The sequence below is a fragment of the Carettochelys insculpta genome, chromosome 6 (genome assembly GCF_033958435.1).
Source record: "Carettochelys insculpta isolate YL-2023 chromosome 6, ASM3395843v1, whole genome shotgun sequence".
NCBI classification, from domain to species: Eukaryota; Metazoa; Chordata; order Testudines; family Carettochelyidae; genus Carettochelys; species Carettochelys insculpta.
Window position 1 is genome coordinate 75,337,721 of NC_134142.1, and position 17,994 is coordinate 75,355,714.

At 43.9% G+C, this 17,994-nt stretch overlaps 1 protein-coding gene across 2 annotated transcripts in view; it reads left to right on the plus strand.

Moving 5' to 3' along the window:
* Positions 1-501: 501 nt before the first annotated feature.
* DKK3 (dickkopf Wnt signaling pathway inhibitor 3) overlaps positions 502-17,994 on the plus strand; it is a 105,924-nt gene continuing 88,431 nt past the window's right edge. Inside the window, exons 1-3 of one of the 2 annotated variants that reach the window (XM_074998912.1) lie at positions 502-1,031; positions 7,821-7,958; positions 8,432-8,515. In XM_074998912.1, coding sequence (XP_074855013.1) covers positions 846-1,031; positions 7,821-7,958; positions 8,432-8,515 — 408 coding nt within the window. In that variant the 5' untranslated portion in view covers positions 502-845. The remainder of the gene's footprint in view (positions 1,032-7,820; positions 7,959-8,431; positions 8,516-17,994) is intronic. The other variant, XM_074998913.1, reaches the window with a different exon arrangement.

Genomic DNA, 17,994 nt, shown 5'->3' on the forward strand with positions numbered 1-17,994 from the left:
ATCCTGTCTTTCAGGGACCCAAAAACCTCGGAAGATTTACATTTGTGCTCAGCTTTAGGCACTGCAAATAGCCCCACAGCAGGTAACTTGCCTTTATTTTTCTCTCGTACAGCTCCACACACATTGCCAACGGTAAGCAACCAGGAAGTCTATAGTTTGCTGCAGGGAGGGAGCTGCCATCTGTTGCTACTCTCCAACCTTTCTAGGCAGGGTGGGACCAGTGCATGCCGCAGGCTCCATTTTGTGCAAAGGGACACAGGTCTGAGCAGGACGGCGCCTGCACATTTTAGCGCTCGTGGGTGTCTGCGGCCAATCCCTCCCCTCAGGAGGGGGTTGTGGGACGCGCGTCCCTCGCTCACACTTTCCGCACCCCAGCGGGGCTCTGGGGGAACTTCAGCCGAACTGCCGCCGAGGGGCGCGGCTGGGCGGGGCACATAGCCCCCCTGCCCCGCCGCGCCCCGCACTTACACTAGCTCAGCCCGTCAGACTCCGTAGAGAGGCGGCACCGAGTGCCTCCCCCGCCGCAGCGCGCAGAAGAGGCGGGCACAAGGCCCCTCCCACCCCGCCTTCAGCTCCCGCTGGCTTCGGCGCCTGCAGCCAATCGCTAGGAGGCGGCGGCGGCTGCTGCTGCGGCGAGGCGGGGGGCGAGGCGCGGCGCGGCGCTGGCCCGAGATCGCCCGGCCGGCTGCTGCTCTGCGCATCGCCCCGCTCCGCTCCGCTCCGCTCCGCTCGCAGGGGAGTGAGCCAGGCCGCGGGAGACGGGCGAGGCTCTCCTCGGGCCGCTTGTGTTCTCCTTCCCTAGGCGGCCGCCGCTGTCGAGGTTCGGCCACCGCGCGGGGCGGAGGATGCTGCTGCTGCTGCTGCTGCTGCTGCCGCCCTCGCTGCTGGGGGCGGCTGGCGCAGCCCCGGCGGCGGGTCGGGGGCGGCAGCCGGGCTGGCGGCGGGAGGAGGCCAGTCTGAACGAGATGTTCCGCGAGGTGGAGGCGCTGATGGAGGACACGCAGCACAAGCTGCGGGACGCAGTCAAGGAGGTGAGGGACCCCCGTATGCCCGGTCCCAACGCGCGGGGCGGGGCTTGGTGCCTGCGGCTCCCCCCGTCTGCCGAGACAGTTCCGTGGCGGGCGCCGGTAGGGGAGGGAGGCGAGGCGAGGCGGGGCGGGGCGGCTGCGGGGCGTTCAGGGGGCCTGGGGAAGCAGCCGCCGCGTGTGTGGCCAGACCCTTCCTCTCTGTCTCCGGAGTTCGGAGAGGCCCTTTACCGCTCGGCAGGTTGCAGACTCTGTCTGCTAACTTACTTGTGCATCCTGCTGCTGCCCCTCAGTGGGGTGAGAAGCTGGTATCGCTGAAAGACGGGCGGTTGTTGGCTTGTTCAGCATCCCTGGCCTAATGGCCTCGAAGACCCTCTTTGTGCTGCCAGACCTTGCAGGCATGTGCGTGTGGTGCACCAGAGCGTTCATGCCAGGCCGCTGCATTTATCTGGCTGTAGTTTTAATTAAAAATTCCCAAAGGTTTTTTACCCCCACGTCCCCGAAGACATTATTTGTCAAACTCACGGGTTCCCGTTTAAAACCAGGGATTCAGAAGGTGCTCTCTATGGGAGAGACTTACTTGCCTGCTGCATGAGGCCCTTAAATTTGAGCGTTCGGTGCTTAAGCCTGTAGTTCTGTGGGAAGAAATTTTATTTAAGGCTTTATCTACGGTAGCAGTTTTGTGTGGGGCAAGGCCTTCCTTATCCATACAGAGAATACACTGTTGCATAGGGCACCTGAAAACTTGGGGCACCACTGGGCTTAATGTAGACTCATTCCCTTCTTCCTGCCGCTGTTGGAGCCTGGTGCATCTTCCTCCAGAGAGGATCTAGTTAATTTAAAAGGGAAAAAGCCTGCCAGATCTAATGGCAAAACACTGAACATGTGAAAGACCCAATCATAGAACACTAGGACTGGAAGGGATCTCGAGAGGCAATCGAGTCCAGCCCTCTGCCCCAGTGGCAGGACCAAGTACTCTCTAGACCATCCCTGATAGACATCTATCTAACCTGTTCTTAAATATCGCCAGCGATGGAGATTCCACAACCTCCCTTGGCAATTTATTCCACTGTTTTACCACCCTGACAGTTAGGAACATTTTCCTAATGTCCTGCCTAAGCCTCCCTTGCTGCAGTTTAAGTCCATTGCCTCTTGTTCTATCCTCAGAGGCCAAGAAGAACAAGTTTTCTCCTTCTTCCTTATGACACCCTTTTAGGTACCTGAAAACTGCTATCATGTCTCCCCTCAATCTTCTCTTTTCCAAACTAAGCAAGCCCAATTCTTTCAGCCTTTCTTCATAGGTCACATTCTCTAGACCTTTAATCATTCTTGTTGCTCTTTTCTGGACCCTCTCTAATTTCTTCACATCTTTCTTGAACTGTGCTTCCCAGAACTGGACACAATACTCCAACTGAGGACTAACCAGCGCAGAGTAGAGCGGAAGAATGACTTCTCATGTCTTGTTCACAGCACACCTGTTAATGCATCCCAGAATCATATTTGCTTTTTTTGCAACAGCATCACACTGTTGACTCATATTTAGCTTGTGGTCCACTATTACCCCTAGATCCCTTTCTGTTTTAGTCATTCCTAGACAGTCTCTCCCCCATTCTGTATGTGTGAAACTGATTGTTCCTTCCCAAGTGGAGCACTTTGCATTTGTCCGTATTAAACTTCATCCTGTTTACCTCAGACCATTTCTCCAATTTATCCAGATCATTTTGACTTATGACCCTATCCTCCAAAGCGGTTGCAACCCCTCCCAGCTTGGTATCATCTGCAAACATAATAAGCGTACTTTCTATGCCAATATCTAAATCATTGATGAAGATGTTGAACAGAACCGGTCCTAAAACAAACCCCTGTGGAACCCCACTTGTACTTTTCTAGCAGGATTGAGAACCATTAAGAACTACTCTCTAAGTACGGTTATCCAGCCAGTTATGCACCCACCTTATAGGAGCCTCATCTAAATTGTATTTGCCTCGTTTTTTTATAAGAATATCATGCGAGACCATATAAAATGCTTTACTAAAGTCTAGGTATACCACATCTACCGCTTCTCCCCTGTCCACAAGGCTTGTTATCCTATCAAAGAAAGCTATCAGATTAGTTTGACATGATTTGTTCTTTACAGATCCATGCTGGCTGTTCCCTATCACCTTACCACCTTCCAAGTGCTTGCAGATGATTTCTTTAATTACCTGCTCCATTATCTTCCTTGGCATTGAAGTTAAGCTGACTGGCCTGTAGTTTCCTGGGTTATTCTTATTCCCCTTTTTATAGATGGGCACTATATTTGCCCTTTTCCAGTCTTCTGGAATCTCTCCTGTCTCCCATGATTTTCCGAAGATGATAGATAAAGGCTCAGATATCTTCTCTATCAGCTCCTTGAGTATTCTAGGATGCATTTCATCAGGTCCTGGTGACTTGCAGACATCTAATTTTCCTAAGTGATTTTTAACTTGTTCTTTTTTTATTTCAACTTCTAACCCTACCCCTTTCCCACTAGCATTCACTATGTTGGGCATTCCTTCATCAGACTTGTCAATGAAGACCGAAACAAAGAAGTCATTAAGCATTTCTGCCATTTCCAAATTCCCTGTTACTGTTTCTCCCTCCTCACTGAGCAATGGCCCTACCCTGTCCCTGGTCTTCCTCTTGTTTCTAATATATTTATAAAAAGCCTCTATTTTCAGAGCCATGGGTCAAAATAGCCAGATAACTAACATCTTGATGTTATATTTGTAACTTCTTTATTAATATTGGACTTCTCTGTAGCTATTAGATGCCTCCTGTCTGCTAAAATTGCTCTTTTCTCTTTGGATTTTAAGTTCTACTTACCCTTCAGATATGCTTCCTCTGCTCCTGTTTTCATGCTAGTGAGTGCTTAAAATCCAGGCACCATGCTGACTTCTTTCTCTACACATTTGTTCTTACTACTTTGAGCATGAGTATGTTTTCTGGTAAAAGAACAAGCAGAGTATTCACACCCAAAAGGCATTCTTTTGAAAGAAAGTGGCGTTTCTTCTGGAGGCCCTCTTCCTCTCCCAAATGAGGAAAAGCCCCTTTTTCCAAAAGATTCTTTCAGAAAAAAGTGTGTGTAGATGCTCTGGGGGCCCTTAATTTGAAAGCATGGTCCTCATGGTGCCAGATTTTTCAATATTTGGCCCATTCTTTCGAAAGAGGAGGGACTGTGTGGATGCTTGTCTCCCAAAAGAGCAAATCGTTCTTTTGATCTGCCTTCTTTGTGTGTGGATGTGCTCTTCCGAAAGAATATTTTCTGAAAGATCACTGTAGTGTAGACATGGCCAGATACTGTAACAATAAGCACATCATAAAACCAAACCAAATGCTGCTGCAGAAATAATCTTCCTTTCCCACCATTTGGGCAATTTACTCATTCATGTTTGTCATCCTCATTTCCAGTTGTGTCCATACAACTCACTTAGGCTCACCTCTGCAATGGGAATTCTGCCTATTGATGAGAAATGCAAAAAAAAAAAATAATTGCCCAGGCTTGTGCCTGGAGAGGTACTCCAGCATCACTTAACAGCATTGAACCAACACGGGAGGTAACAGATACCAGTTATAAGCTCTTGCTCGATTGGCATAGAGAACGAGCGCCAGGGTTGCCTTCGACAGTGGGAGAGATCATCGAATCTCACTGGACAGTCACCACCCGCCTCAAACTGGACAACCCCCAGCCAGTAGGCTACTGTCCTGCCACAGTTCACCTGCCTCACTGGGTTCATGAGGCTTAAGGTTCCCAAACCTGACAAGTGACTGAAATTTGATCACCAGGCAAACCAATAAGAAAATCAACAAGAAAAGGAAACCATCAAAGTATTGAGCTTTCTTGCTGGAATGTGTGGACCATGCTGACCGGTTTGACTGAAGATCTTCAGGACATCAGCGACACCTGAAAGACTGCTGTCATCAATGAGGAACTGAAGAGGCTCCAAGTTGACATTGCTGCTCTGCAAGAGACGTGACTCGCAGATTCGGGATCTCTAAAAGAAAAGGACTACACCTTTTTCTGGCAGGGTAAAGGCCAAGAAGAACCCAGGGAGCATGGTGTTGGCTTTGCCATCAGAAACACCCTTCTACAAATGGTGGAATTAGTCATGGGTGAATCAGAAAGACTCCTTCAGGTCATACTTCAAACTTGCGCCGGTCCTGCACTCAGAGCAGCCGGAAAAACAGTACAGCAGACACCAGGCGCTGTGCCAACAGCTACTGGCTCGAGCTATGCAGCAGCATCCAGACCAGTGCTGACTCTGGTAATCTCAGGGGAATGTACGAGGGTATGAGGAAGGCATCAGGACCCACCCAGAACAAGATGGCACCTCTGAAATCCAAATCTGGTGAAGTCATCACTGACAAAGCCAAACAGATGGAGCGCTGGGTCGAGCACTACTCCAAGCTGTACTCACGTGAGAACATTGTGGTTGATACAGTCCTCAGTGCCATCGAACTCTTACCAGTAATGGACAAACTGGATCAGGAACCAATTGTGGATGAACTGAAGAAAGCCATTGACAACATTGCAGTGGGAAAGGCCCCTGGCCAGGATGGTATACCACCAGAGGTAATCAAGCGTGCCACGGACACCCTCCTGGAACTCCTACATGAGCTACTGTGCCTGTGCTGGAGAGAGGGAGAAGTTCCACAGGATATGTGCGACGCAAACATTGTAACCTTGTACAAGAACAAAGGAGACAGAAGCAACTGCAACAATTACCGTGGAATCTCCCTCCTAAGCATCACTGGTAAACTGTTCGCTCGCGTCATCTTCAGCAGACTCCAGAAGATTGCTGAGAGGGTGTATCCCGAATCACAGTGCAGATTCCACACAGAGAGATCTACCATTGACATGGTCTTCTCTCTGAGGCAGCTGCAGGAGAAATGCAGGGAGCAGAGGAAGCCGCTCTATATTGCCTTCATTGACCTGACCCAGGCCTTTGGCTTGGTCAGCAGGGGTGGACTGTTCGAACTGCTCCACAAGATAAAGTGTCCACCACGGTTACTCAGGATGATTCAGTCTTTCCACGAAGACACGAGAGGAACCATCCAATATGACGGCACATTATTGGATGTTTTCAGCATCAGGAGCGGCATCAAACAAGGATGCGTCCTTGCTCCAACATTGTTCGGGATCTTCTTCACACTCCTCCTGAAGCACGCCTTTGTATCTTCAACAGAGGGCTTCTTTTTGCACACAAGATCTGATGGGAAACTGTTCAATCTTGCAAGGCTGAAAGCTAAATCTAAGGTGCAGGAAGTCCTCATCAGAGAGATGCTGATTGCAGATGACACTGCTGTAGTGTCACACACAGAAGACCAGCTTCAGAAACTGCTGGATCAGTTCTCCAAAGCATGCAAGGACTTCGGGCTTTCCATCAGCCTAAATAAGACCAATGTACTTGCTCAGAACATTGCTGAACCTCCATCAATCAGCATTGACAACTATACATTAGAGGTCTTCCACGAGTTCATTTACCTTGGGTCCACCATCACTGACACTCTGTCATTGGAGACTGAGCTAAATAGGAGGGTCGGAAAAGCAGCCACAACTCTGTCCAGACTCAGCAAGAGAGTGTGGAATAACATCAAGTTGTACACCCACACCAAAATGCAAGTCTACAGAGCCTGCATCCTCAGCACCCTCCTTTACAGCAGCGAGTCTTGGACCCTGTACGCCCGCCAAGAAAAGTGGCTGAACGTCTTCCACTTGCGCTGCCTCAGGCGCATTCTTGGAATATCATGGAAGGACAGAGTGTCCAACACCGCTGTCCTTGAGCAAGCTGGAATCCCAACCATGCACACCCTCCTCAGGCAGCGGCGGCTCCGCTAGCTTGGCCACGTCCACAGGATGAATGATGGAAGGATCCCAAAAGGCATCCTGTATGGAGAGCTAGCCTCTGGCAAAAGACCTCCCGGACTCCCCCAGTTGCGCTACAAAGATGTTTGCAAGAGGGACCTCAGGGAGTTAGACATCGAGCCGGACAGCTGGGAGGAGCTGGCAGATGATCGCAGCAGATGGAGGCAGGAACTACACAAGGGCCTTCAGAAGGGTGTGATGAGGATCAGACAGCTAGCAGAGGAGAAACGAGCCCAGAGAAAGCATACTAAGGACCTGCCAGACACCCATTATACAAGCAACAGATGCAGCAAGGACTGTCACTCTCATGTGGGTCTTCACAGTCACAGTCGACGCTGCAAATGATGATCCCAAATAGGACTACGAAAGGCGCGATCCATAGTCTATGTAGACTGAAGGATGCCTACTAATAAATGCAGGTCCTGATCTGAAGTCTGTCTTTTGACTTCATTGGTTTTGAAGGAGGCTCTTTGTCCTTACAAAAGCTTTTTCCTGTTCTTCCTCAGGTGTGAGTGTTTATCAGGGAAAAGTAGATGGGCCAGTTACTGAATAAATGTTAACTTGTTTTCAGCCAAAGGTGGGTGTTAAGAGGTTCTGCAGCACCCACTTACCCTCCTGACATTCAAGCTACAGAGAGGCTGACTTGTTCTCCTACTTCAAAGAGTACAGCTCAGGAGTTCGGTGCTCTGGTATCATGCTCTGGTATCTTTTGTATTAAAACAAACAAAAACAACGTGGAAAAATTCAGTGGATAGCTGAGGAAGCATTTTTATACAGTAGAAATTGAAGCAATAAATGTGTCGCTGTTCAGGGTCTGATAGGGTATTGCTTGGTGTATTTTAATGTTTTATCATTGGTGGTTTGTAGTCTTAAGCAAAATGTATTGCTCACTCATTTTTTATATTTGCTAGATGGAGGCTGAGGAAGAAGGGATAAAAAACCCATCAGAAGTTGTCTTTGAAAACTTACTTCCCAGCTACCATAATGAATCCAATACAGAGACCAAAATTGGTAATAAAACCATTCATACCCACCAGGAAATTGATAAGGTATGAAACAATGCATGTAACTGTTTACCCTTGCTGTAGACTGCCTTTGCAGACTGAAAGAACTTGTCCCATTATGAAAATTTTAAGAGAATCTAGAGTTTAATCTATACACTTTTTGTACTGTGTCTGGTTTTCTTGTATAATTAGCCAAAGGTGGAGAAGTAGAAAATGTTTGTGTGGCACAAATTTTTGTTTCATTGCTGTAGGGACTTGAAACTGCATAGTAATGCCTGTTTAATATAGAATACAGACATGATGCTTAATGTGAAATGTAAAAAAGCAATCGCTACTCAAGGACTGATAGATCAGCTTCTTTACTAGGATGTTTTGATTCCTTATCTACTTTTTCCAGCTGCAGTTAGTATTCCAGTGCCAGGAAATGAAAAATAAATGTGATTAAATGGATTAAATATAAAAGGACTAAAATGACATCTGTATTTATCTAATTTATTGTTCCTGTTTTGCCTTCTTAGGTTACAGATAACAAAACGGTATCAGCAATCTATTCTGAGACCGTTATTACATCTGTAAAAGATGGAGAAAGCAAGAGGAATCATGTGAGTGAAGATTTTTTTCTTTTAAAAATTAAACGAATGTAGATTTATCTAGAATAAAGCAGTATAGATTAGAGTTCAGCCAAGCAGAACTTTTAAATATTAAAAGCAATCCACTTAGGTTTACGTAAAAAGTAGTATTTTTAGACACATTTCCAACCAATTTTTGTCTATGCAAAATTCATTCTGAAGTCTTGTGGAAATTTTACCTGAGAGAGCATACAAGCAATTCTTAATTTGTGCCAGACTTTGTCAGGGCTGATACTTGGTAGTTCAATGCCCTGGCGCCTCTGGTTTATTGCATGAATTATGAATATTAAAAAAAAAAAATTGCTTGAGCCCCAGCAGCACTTGCATTATAAATTAAGCACTGCACAAAAAGAATCTGATTCATACATTCTTCATAGCTGAATTTCAGCCACCGCTTAGATACAGAGAAGACCAAGAGTAGGCATTTATTCATGGTATTGTTTTGCTGCTGCCTCGTGTCGTTCAGCCAGATATCCGAGCAACGCTATCAGGCAGATCAGTGGCTAAGGAAATTACATTGGAGTCCACTGCCTGAACTCCAGTATAAACTCCAGGTATCTCAGGTCCTCACAACGTTCTGGTACATAAAACCACGAGTTCTGAAGTGTAGCCTAATGTGAAAGGAGAAGTCTGATATGGGAAAGTATGATGGTGGGTATACAGATTGTATTGATATGAACTTGTATGGGGCTTCTGCCACCTCCTAGATATACAAATCACTCCAATCAGAGCTACATTTCACTGATGCCACTCTACTCCATAGGTAGTCTGCCAATGTCTCATATTTCACTGAAAACAGTTTTAGAGAATTTTAGAATTTATATATCAGTCTTTTACTTTCACATCTCTTGTTCAAATCTCTCATAAAACTTACTTCAGAGATATCTATATATAGCATTTTTTATATATATTTAAGTATAAAATCACTATTTTTTTAATTTTTAGGGAATGGTGCAGAATATTTCTCATTCTGCACTTACACCAGAAACAGGGAAATTCCATTTTCCGAACTTTGAAGAAATAATTTTGTGGCTTTATTTTTTTAGAAAGGTTGCTTTTAAAGCTGGTTCGTGGGCTGAAATGTAAAGAAAAAACCTGGTGGAGAGCAATCAGAGATCATTCCTTCAAGCACTTACACATGTCTGTTTTTACTATATGCGTAATCCGATTGGATGTAATGGAGAGTGTACAGATGACAGTCAGTGGTGCAGATAAATAATTTATGGTATGGTTCCAAAATTCATCTTGTTGAGAATTTGAAGTTTTAGGTCAGAAAAGTGCTTTGTCAGGTAAACACTAAAATGGTGGTGAAGTTAACACCTTGCTTTTAATAAATCTTCCACATACTGTGCTTAGGTCACATGACTGATTTCTGATCATGCTGTGATTTGTCCTTTCTCCCCACACTCTTATGTTATGTTTGCTGTGTTTTGTTGCCTCTTTTTTGGTTCAAGCTTGCTGGCTCAATTCTGCTCTGGAAGTCTGTGTGAAATAAGACAACTTCCTTGTAGTTTATTGCCCTTCATTCTGCTACTGAATGCTAAACATGTTCTGTTAGCATCTGTATGAAAATTTCTCTGCCCACTTTAATAAATTGGATATGGAAGGGGATTTCTCAATAACCATATATATTGCATTGGCAAGTCTTGCTTCTCTCAAATATAGTAAATATTAATAATGAAATATTAACTTTATATTCTGTAAATATTTACATTTGTCCAGAACACTAACACTTCAAGACACTTTCTGTTTGTAGTTTAGAACATTTAGTCTCAGCTGTGTTTGTATGATTGGAAAATAAATTTTGCTTGGCAGCTCTTTGGTGTCCTAACCAAAAGGAATTGGTTGTCTTAGTCCAGTCCTTAGCAGGGGGCATCTTCATTGCATAGATTACCCTCAGAAGTGGAATCACTTTAAACCTTGGCATACTTAGGGCACATCTACACTATGAGATAAATTTGATTTTTAATGATGTTCTTATGAATTCGAATTAAGTGTCCACAAAGCTTCTTAAAATTTGACCCACTGTTTTTCTGTGTGGAGTTTCCTTGTCCCCGTTGCTCTATGCAAGTTCAAGAGTATGGATACCTATCCCACAGTGCCTTAGCCCTGGTTGCTTCTGGGTGTTCCATGTCAGAATCCCAGAATGCAAACCACTGTCCCAGAATTCAGAGCACGCAGTAACACTACAAAAATAAACTTGAGCCTGTGCCATTTCCTGTGGCATTTTCTCTTCATTTTGCCTCACCCAGGCAAAAGGGGGAGAATCACAGAGAACCCTCCACTTAAGAGGGGAAACTGGACTCTTAGGGCCACACTCCAGACTAATACTACAGCCTCTAGGGTGTGAGCTGAAGACCTGCACCTTAGGCCTCTAGGCTCTGCAAGGGGCCTAGCCACTAGGCCACCCTGCCATCAGCGGGAACAGTGTACACGTGATGGAGAATGTGAAGGGCCATCCTACTGCTGAAGGGCCATTCTACTGTGACAGCCATAGACCCCGCAAGTGCAAACAACTGAAGCACAATGGAGCCCCTGCTGAAATGGATGCTGGAGCAATATGCCAGCCAGAAGCAGCAACAGCAGCAGCAGCAGCTGCTAACTGGGGAGTTAGCAACCCACCAGCAACAGCAGATGCAGCAGGTGACTCCCCTGCTATGACCCAGAACCCCAGATGAGCCACAAGCACCTGTGCTGGCGCCAGTCAAGCTTGCAAAGATGGGATTAGAGGATGGCCCAGAGTCATTCCTGGAGATGTTTGAGCGGGTAGCCACCATAGCCCAGTGGGCCTGAGGGCAGGGAGTGGCCATTTTGGCACCACACTTGACGGGGGTCGCCAGACCGCATACTGGGCTCTAGATGCTGTGGCCGCTCAGGACTGTGCCCAGGTCAAGGCAGCAATCCTGGATGCCCTGGATATCTCAGAAGAGACTTTCCGCCAACACTTTTGTGGGGAAGCATACCCCCCTGGAGCCTGACCCCACCTCATCACCCAGAAGCTGCCAAAGGCCTGCTGGATGTGGCTGAAGCCGAAACAAAGATGCGGGTGTAGGTAGCCAAGCAGATCCTGCTTGAACAGTTCATCCAGATTCTGCCCTCTGAGGTCACAGGAATAAAGGGATTTCAGTGTTGGTAGGGTCCTTTCTCCTGCTCACGTCTGCCTTCCTCCCTTCCATTGGCCTCTTCCTCCGGGGTACCCAGCTCCTCTCGGCTCACCCTGAATGCCAGACCAGGGCCTCCAGAAGTGTCATAATTAAGACTGGGCTCTGTGGTGGGGTTGCTCCCCATAAGCATGTGCAACTGTTCATAATAGCGGCAGGTCTGTGGAGTTGCTCCTGACCACTGGTTGGCTTCCTGGATTTTTTGATAGGCCTGACAGAGTTCTTTCACCTTCACCCAGCATTGCATTGAGTTGTGGGAGTAACCTTTGGCCGTCATCTTGCACCACATCTGATCATAGAGTGCTGCGTTTCTCTTGGCCACCCAAAGTCTCTTCACAACTGATTGGTCTCCCCAAATCGCAAGAAGATGCAGAATCTCCTGGGGGGGGTCTACCCTGGGGCTCTCTTGTGAGCCTGGAAAGTACTAGGCAGATCGCTACCCTGAGTGCTCATGATTGCAGGAGATGGTACCAACGCAATTGCTACCAATGCGATGCAGTGGGCAAAGGGATGTTTTCATGATGTGTGCTCTTTATATTTGCAGGTCTGGGCACTGCTGAATTCAAATTCTAATTTAATCAAAAATTTGCAGACTTCCTGCACACCTGGATGGACAGCAGTGGCGAAGGAAGCAGCCGTACATGGAGGGTCGCCATGTAGCTTTGTGGAATACATGCAGGACACTTCTAGAGGCCAATAAATTCGAATTAAGGACAGGGCACTTCCACACTAGCCAGTGTTTGAAATTTGAAATTCAAAATTGATGCTATACCTGTTCCATAATATTGACATTTTGTGATTGGTATTAGGGCTCAATAAATGGAGCTAATGATGTTTACAGGGAAGAGAGTGACACTTTAATATCGAGCTAAGTCCTTTAAATTTGATTTTATCTCATAGTGTAGACACAGCCTTAGAATCTGAAAACTGACTAGACAGACTGATCCATTCAGCCACCCCTAAATCAATCATTAAGGCCCTTTGAGGTATGCTGGCATTGCAAAGTATAGAGAGAAATAACATTGCACTGCCAGTCCTTTGCTGTAATTTGCTGTAATGAGATGTTTTTCTTCTGGGCTTCCATCTTTCATTGGAAGAGTCCTTTTCTTAAGCAGTGCTACACCTACTTGCAGGCAAACCAACAGTTCCCTGGGACTCTGGTTTGAGTCTATTCTCCATCCTACACCAGACAATAACACCAGTCATTCTCCATGTAATGCTAAGGGAGGCAGTGTCATACTGGTACCACCCTGTTTATTGTCCTGAAACACTATAAAACACTGGCTTGACGTATCTGAAGATGCAACAGTGAGGGTGTGCTAGGCTTCGTGGTGGTGGTATTACCCTGGCTGAGGGGATGGAAGGAAAACAAGGCTGAAAATGTTAGTGTAAATATCTTAATTTGGAAAATTTATATGCCATCTCCCAGACTCTAAATATACTGAATCAGTTCTGATGCCCACAATTCAAGAAGGATGTTGATGAATTGGAGATGGGTCAGAGAAGAGCCTCAAGAATGATTAAAGGGTTAGAAAACATTTCTCAGATAAACTAAAAACATAGAGCAAAAGAGCACTAACAAAAATTAAAGGGTAATTTCATTGTACTCTAAATCTCTATAGTGATGGTGGATAAGTATTTTATATAATGGACTATTTAGTATAGCAGAGAAGGATAGTCTAATGTCTTAAAGTTTAAACTAGACAAATTCAGACTAGAAGTGAGCTGTATTATAAAATCCTGATTAAAGGGTGATGTTTATCTAAAATATGCTGTGTGAATTATTTTGGGGAAGTTCCATGGCTTGTGTTATGTGAGAGGAAAGAGGATCCCTTCTGACCTTGGAATCCACGAAAATCTTTTTACAGTAACGAGATACAGCACTGGCAATGCAGTGACTGTGCAGGCCATTATGCACTTAATGGTAGCTCACAAACAGCAATAGATATTTCAACCTCTTTCATAGCAAAACACACAATTCAAGTATTATCCCCCCTCTTTTAAAAAAAAAAAGGTAGAATGAATTTTTAAACTTCTATTTGTAAAGTCGGTAGTGACAGATGGAATAAAAACGCCTGTCTCTTTTCATCCACAGATCCTAAAATGCTTTACAAAGCAGACAGGTGTTAGGCTCATTTTACAGATAGAGATGAACCAGCTTGCCCAAAGTCACTCATTAAGGTAGTGTCAGAATTACACCAGTGCTCTATCTTTGTAGCCGCAATGGGGTCTTTTCTTTAGTGTCTTGATTTAGCTGACTAATAAGATGGCTAAGACATTTGCAGGGTACAGTACCACTCTCACAAGCTCCATGGTGGTAGACCTTTATTCAGATATGGAGACACTGCAAAGCAGTTTTGTGAAATTCATGATAGTATGTCCTGGTCTTTCAGGTCACCAAGGAACATCCTGCACCAAAATCACTACTCCTGCTATTAGTCAAACAAAGCCACTTATTTATTTTTCTGTAGTTGGTTTGTATTCTCTCCTCACTCCCACTGCACACAGACAACTTTGAGTGCCCAGCAAGCCCCTGATACAGTTTCTGTAGATAGGTATTGCCACATCAGAAGGAAAGTTAACAAACACCAACAAAAATGAACAATGGCTAGGAGGGATTATTGTTTAAAGAAAGATTAAAAGAAGGAAATTATGTAGCTTGATCAAGGAACACAAATCTAAGTATTTGAAAGTTGTTGACACGAGAAGAATGCTACTTGTGGTGATATAAGGGATGGAACCATTATAGGAATAATGGAGTAAAATTAAAGAGTGGAGAATTTAGGCTACAAAGAAGGAAGAAATTGTCTGTGAGATTAAGTTGAGGAATAGATTTTTAAGGCAAAGATCTTTGGAATTTAATGGGGACAGACACCAAAAATAAGTTATTAGGAAACACTTTTACACTGGCAAGGAGATGGACTTTCACTTTCATGTAGAAGGTTAACATTTTGGGAGTGTGAACAAAGTATTTATGCAGACAGCAATGTAATGTTAACTGAATGAGGGCCGGTATCAGAGAGGTAGCCTAGTTAGTCTGTAACAAGGGCTGTCAAGTAATTTAAAAAATTAATTGTGATTAATCACAGTTAAAGAAATAATTTTGACTGATGCAGCTCTTAATAATAAGAATACTATCTGCAACACAAACACACGGAAAACAAACTCAGTGTGTAGAAACACAGACATGCAGACACAATGTATAGCAGCACAGACATCCACAACACATGCACACAGTGTGTAACAATGCAGGTACACACACTCATAGGCTGTGTGTATGTGACGCTGTACTGCTGGCAGTGAGATGTGAAGGAGAGGTCTGGAAAATGCAAATAGCTGCTCATTTGCATGTTTATAACTAATTTGCATAGTTGCACATCACTTGCTGGCAGAGGCTAGAAAATATCAGCTATATGGGGCTGCTGACAAAGGGGATTTTGCTAGCAGAACCATACTACACAGCTTGTTTTCTGCTGGCATTGGCCTCTGCTGGCAGGGCGAGCTTGTGTGACTATGAAATTAGCTGTGTGAATATGCAAATTAACAACCATTTGCATTTTTGAGATCCCTTCTTTGCATCACGCTGCTAGCTGTACAGCTCCATGTAGATGCAGCCGTAGCGTACAGCAACACAGATTTGCACAGTGTATAGCAACACGTGTGTGTGTGTGCGCGCGTGCGCGCACACCAGAGAGCTGGGTTGGGGGGCAACCAGCTGACAGCCCTGTAGGGTGGTAGCCAGGCTGGGCCAGAGGCAGTGTCCCCTTGTTGCCCTTGGAGGTTACAAGGCCAGAGCACTGACTTCCTAGGGCAGCTCCCTCCGTGGGGCATTGGGACTGGAGCCAGCAGCTCCAGCAGTTAATTAAGGCATGTTAATGCCTGCGATTAACTCATTAATTGTTTTACAATGTTAATTTTGCCCTGCGTTCATCATAGGTGTTAATGCGTATTAATTGATGGCCCTGAACCAAGGAATTGCACATTTTAAAGGTACTGGATAGAGAGAAAGCAGAAGGATAGTAGGGCAAATGATTTTTGTGAATGCATGTAACAGCTGGTTATGATTTATTTGATTAATAGTGAGTGAAAGTAGAGATGATGGAAACATTTCTAGAAAATCTGAGACATGGAAGTTGGAATATCCGTTCACATTTTAACAGTTGTATATTGTAGGCGAGACTTTCTAAAGTTGTTACTCTTTAGATATATGAAACCCTCTTGGTCGTTTGCAAATTAAATAAGGTGACATTTGGAGGAAAAAGATGAATAAGATTTTGTACATGTGTAGAAGTGTACATTTATTAAATTAATATTAAGTGTAAGCATCTGCATGTTTGATTCTTTTCAGTTTATTTGTGAATAAAGTTTTTATTAAAAAAAAACAACCTATAGTTGCAACAAGGCGACATTGAAACTTTTGTTTCAAATCTTTGAGCATCCAATATTCATATACAGTAGCTCCAGGATGTGAAATATTTAATTGTGTAACACCATCAACTGAGAAGCCATTAAAAAGTTTAAAATCCCTGGCAGTAAAACTAATATATAATCAGTATAAATAAGAGGCTGTGGCAGAGTTTAAAATCAATTGCAATTTTATGTCATGCTCTCCACAATTTATTTTGCACTTTTAACTACCTTACCTCTAGGCTGACCATTTGTCCATCAACAGCTGGATTACCTCTAATATTTCAAATCTCAGAGTAGTTTTTTATATTCTGTCTGTTTCACTAGATATTTTTGTTGTACCCATCATTTGGTATCTGAACACCGAAGAGAAGCCCTTTCTAAATAAGAGAAGCTCTTTTTAAATAAAAGTACTACCCACAAAAATACATTTTCCTTACATCCAAAAAACAAAATTTTGTTTCAAAGTTACTCTGAAGAGAAGGCAGGAGACAATTTTCCTGGTACGCTATGGCTTTAAAGTCCAACATTTTGCAAATTACAAGCAGATAAAAAAGGGTGTTCCAAACTAGTGAAAGCTAAGAATACCCCTTCTCCTCTTCTGATGAGAAAAGATTTTGGTTTTAGCTGCCAGTGATAGATACTAGTGTTAAAACTGTGATGTGATGCATATAAAAGTTATTGTGGATCATTATTAGAAGTTTCTAACATTATTATCTTATAATTTGTCTCCTTCAGAGGCCTGCATAATTACCAGTAAGCGCCTAAATGCTGAGACCTAGGATTTACAAGCAGAGGGATATAAAAAAGTCATACATGCGTAGATGCTCTTGAATGTTTCTTTCTCTGTGTGTTTTGTTTTTTAACTTGGTGCAGCATTGAGCACAGTGGGTTTCTGGTCCAAAGGAGGTTTGCTGATGCTATGGTATTATACATAATAACAGTGGCAATTCTAGCCAAATTTAAAAATGTCCTTTATCAGTAGTGTTCTTTACAGAATATCCCTGTTGCTGGGGGAGTTTTAACATTCAAATGCTAAACACACTATACTCTTCTCCTTGTTTTGTCACCCAATTAACTCTTCTCCCATCCCCCTAAACAGATTCCAAGGCTAAAAGAAACCATTATGATAATCTAGTCTAACCACCTGTGTAACACCAGGTACAGAATTTTCTCAAAAGTATTTCCTACGGCAGATCTTTTAGAAAAAATACCTGGTTTTGATTTTAAAATTATTAGTGATAGAAAATTCACCATAGCTTTTGGTAAAATGATCCAATGATTAGTTACTCTGATCATTAAAACTGTACATTTTTTCCTAGCCTGAATTTGTCTAACTTCTACTTCCAGCCATTGGATCATGCTATAACTTTCTCTGCCAGATTCACAAGCTCAATATTAAATATTTGTTCCCCATGAATTAATTGTTTTATAGACTCTGACCAAGTCACCCCTTAATCTTTTCCTGGCTCTCTTCTTTTCTAAGTTGTATAGACTCAAAAAGTACAACAACAAGGCCCAATCCCCTAATTATTTTCATGGGCTCTTACTTGAATCTTTTCAGTGTATCTGTCTCGAATTGTGGGCACTGGTACTGGACCTAGAGTTACAATAGTGCCAAATATAGAGGTAAAACAACCTCTCAGTTCGTATCTGAGATTTCCCTGAGGCTGTATCTACTCTACGAGATAGATTCAGATTTAAGGCATTTAGCTTGACATTACAACATACACTGTAAATATGATTAGCTCAATTTAGGAAGCACTAATATTGATATCACAACATCATAGGAACTGGCTGGGTGTAGTGTCCAGTTCGAATTTAAAAGTTCAAATAAAGGCCAGTGTAGAAGCGCCACGTCTTAAAATTGAATGTATTAGCCTC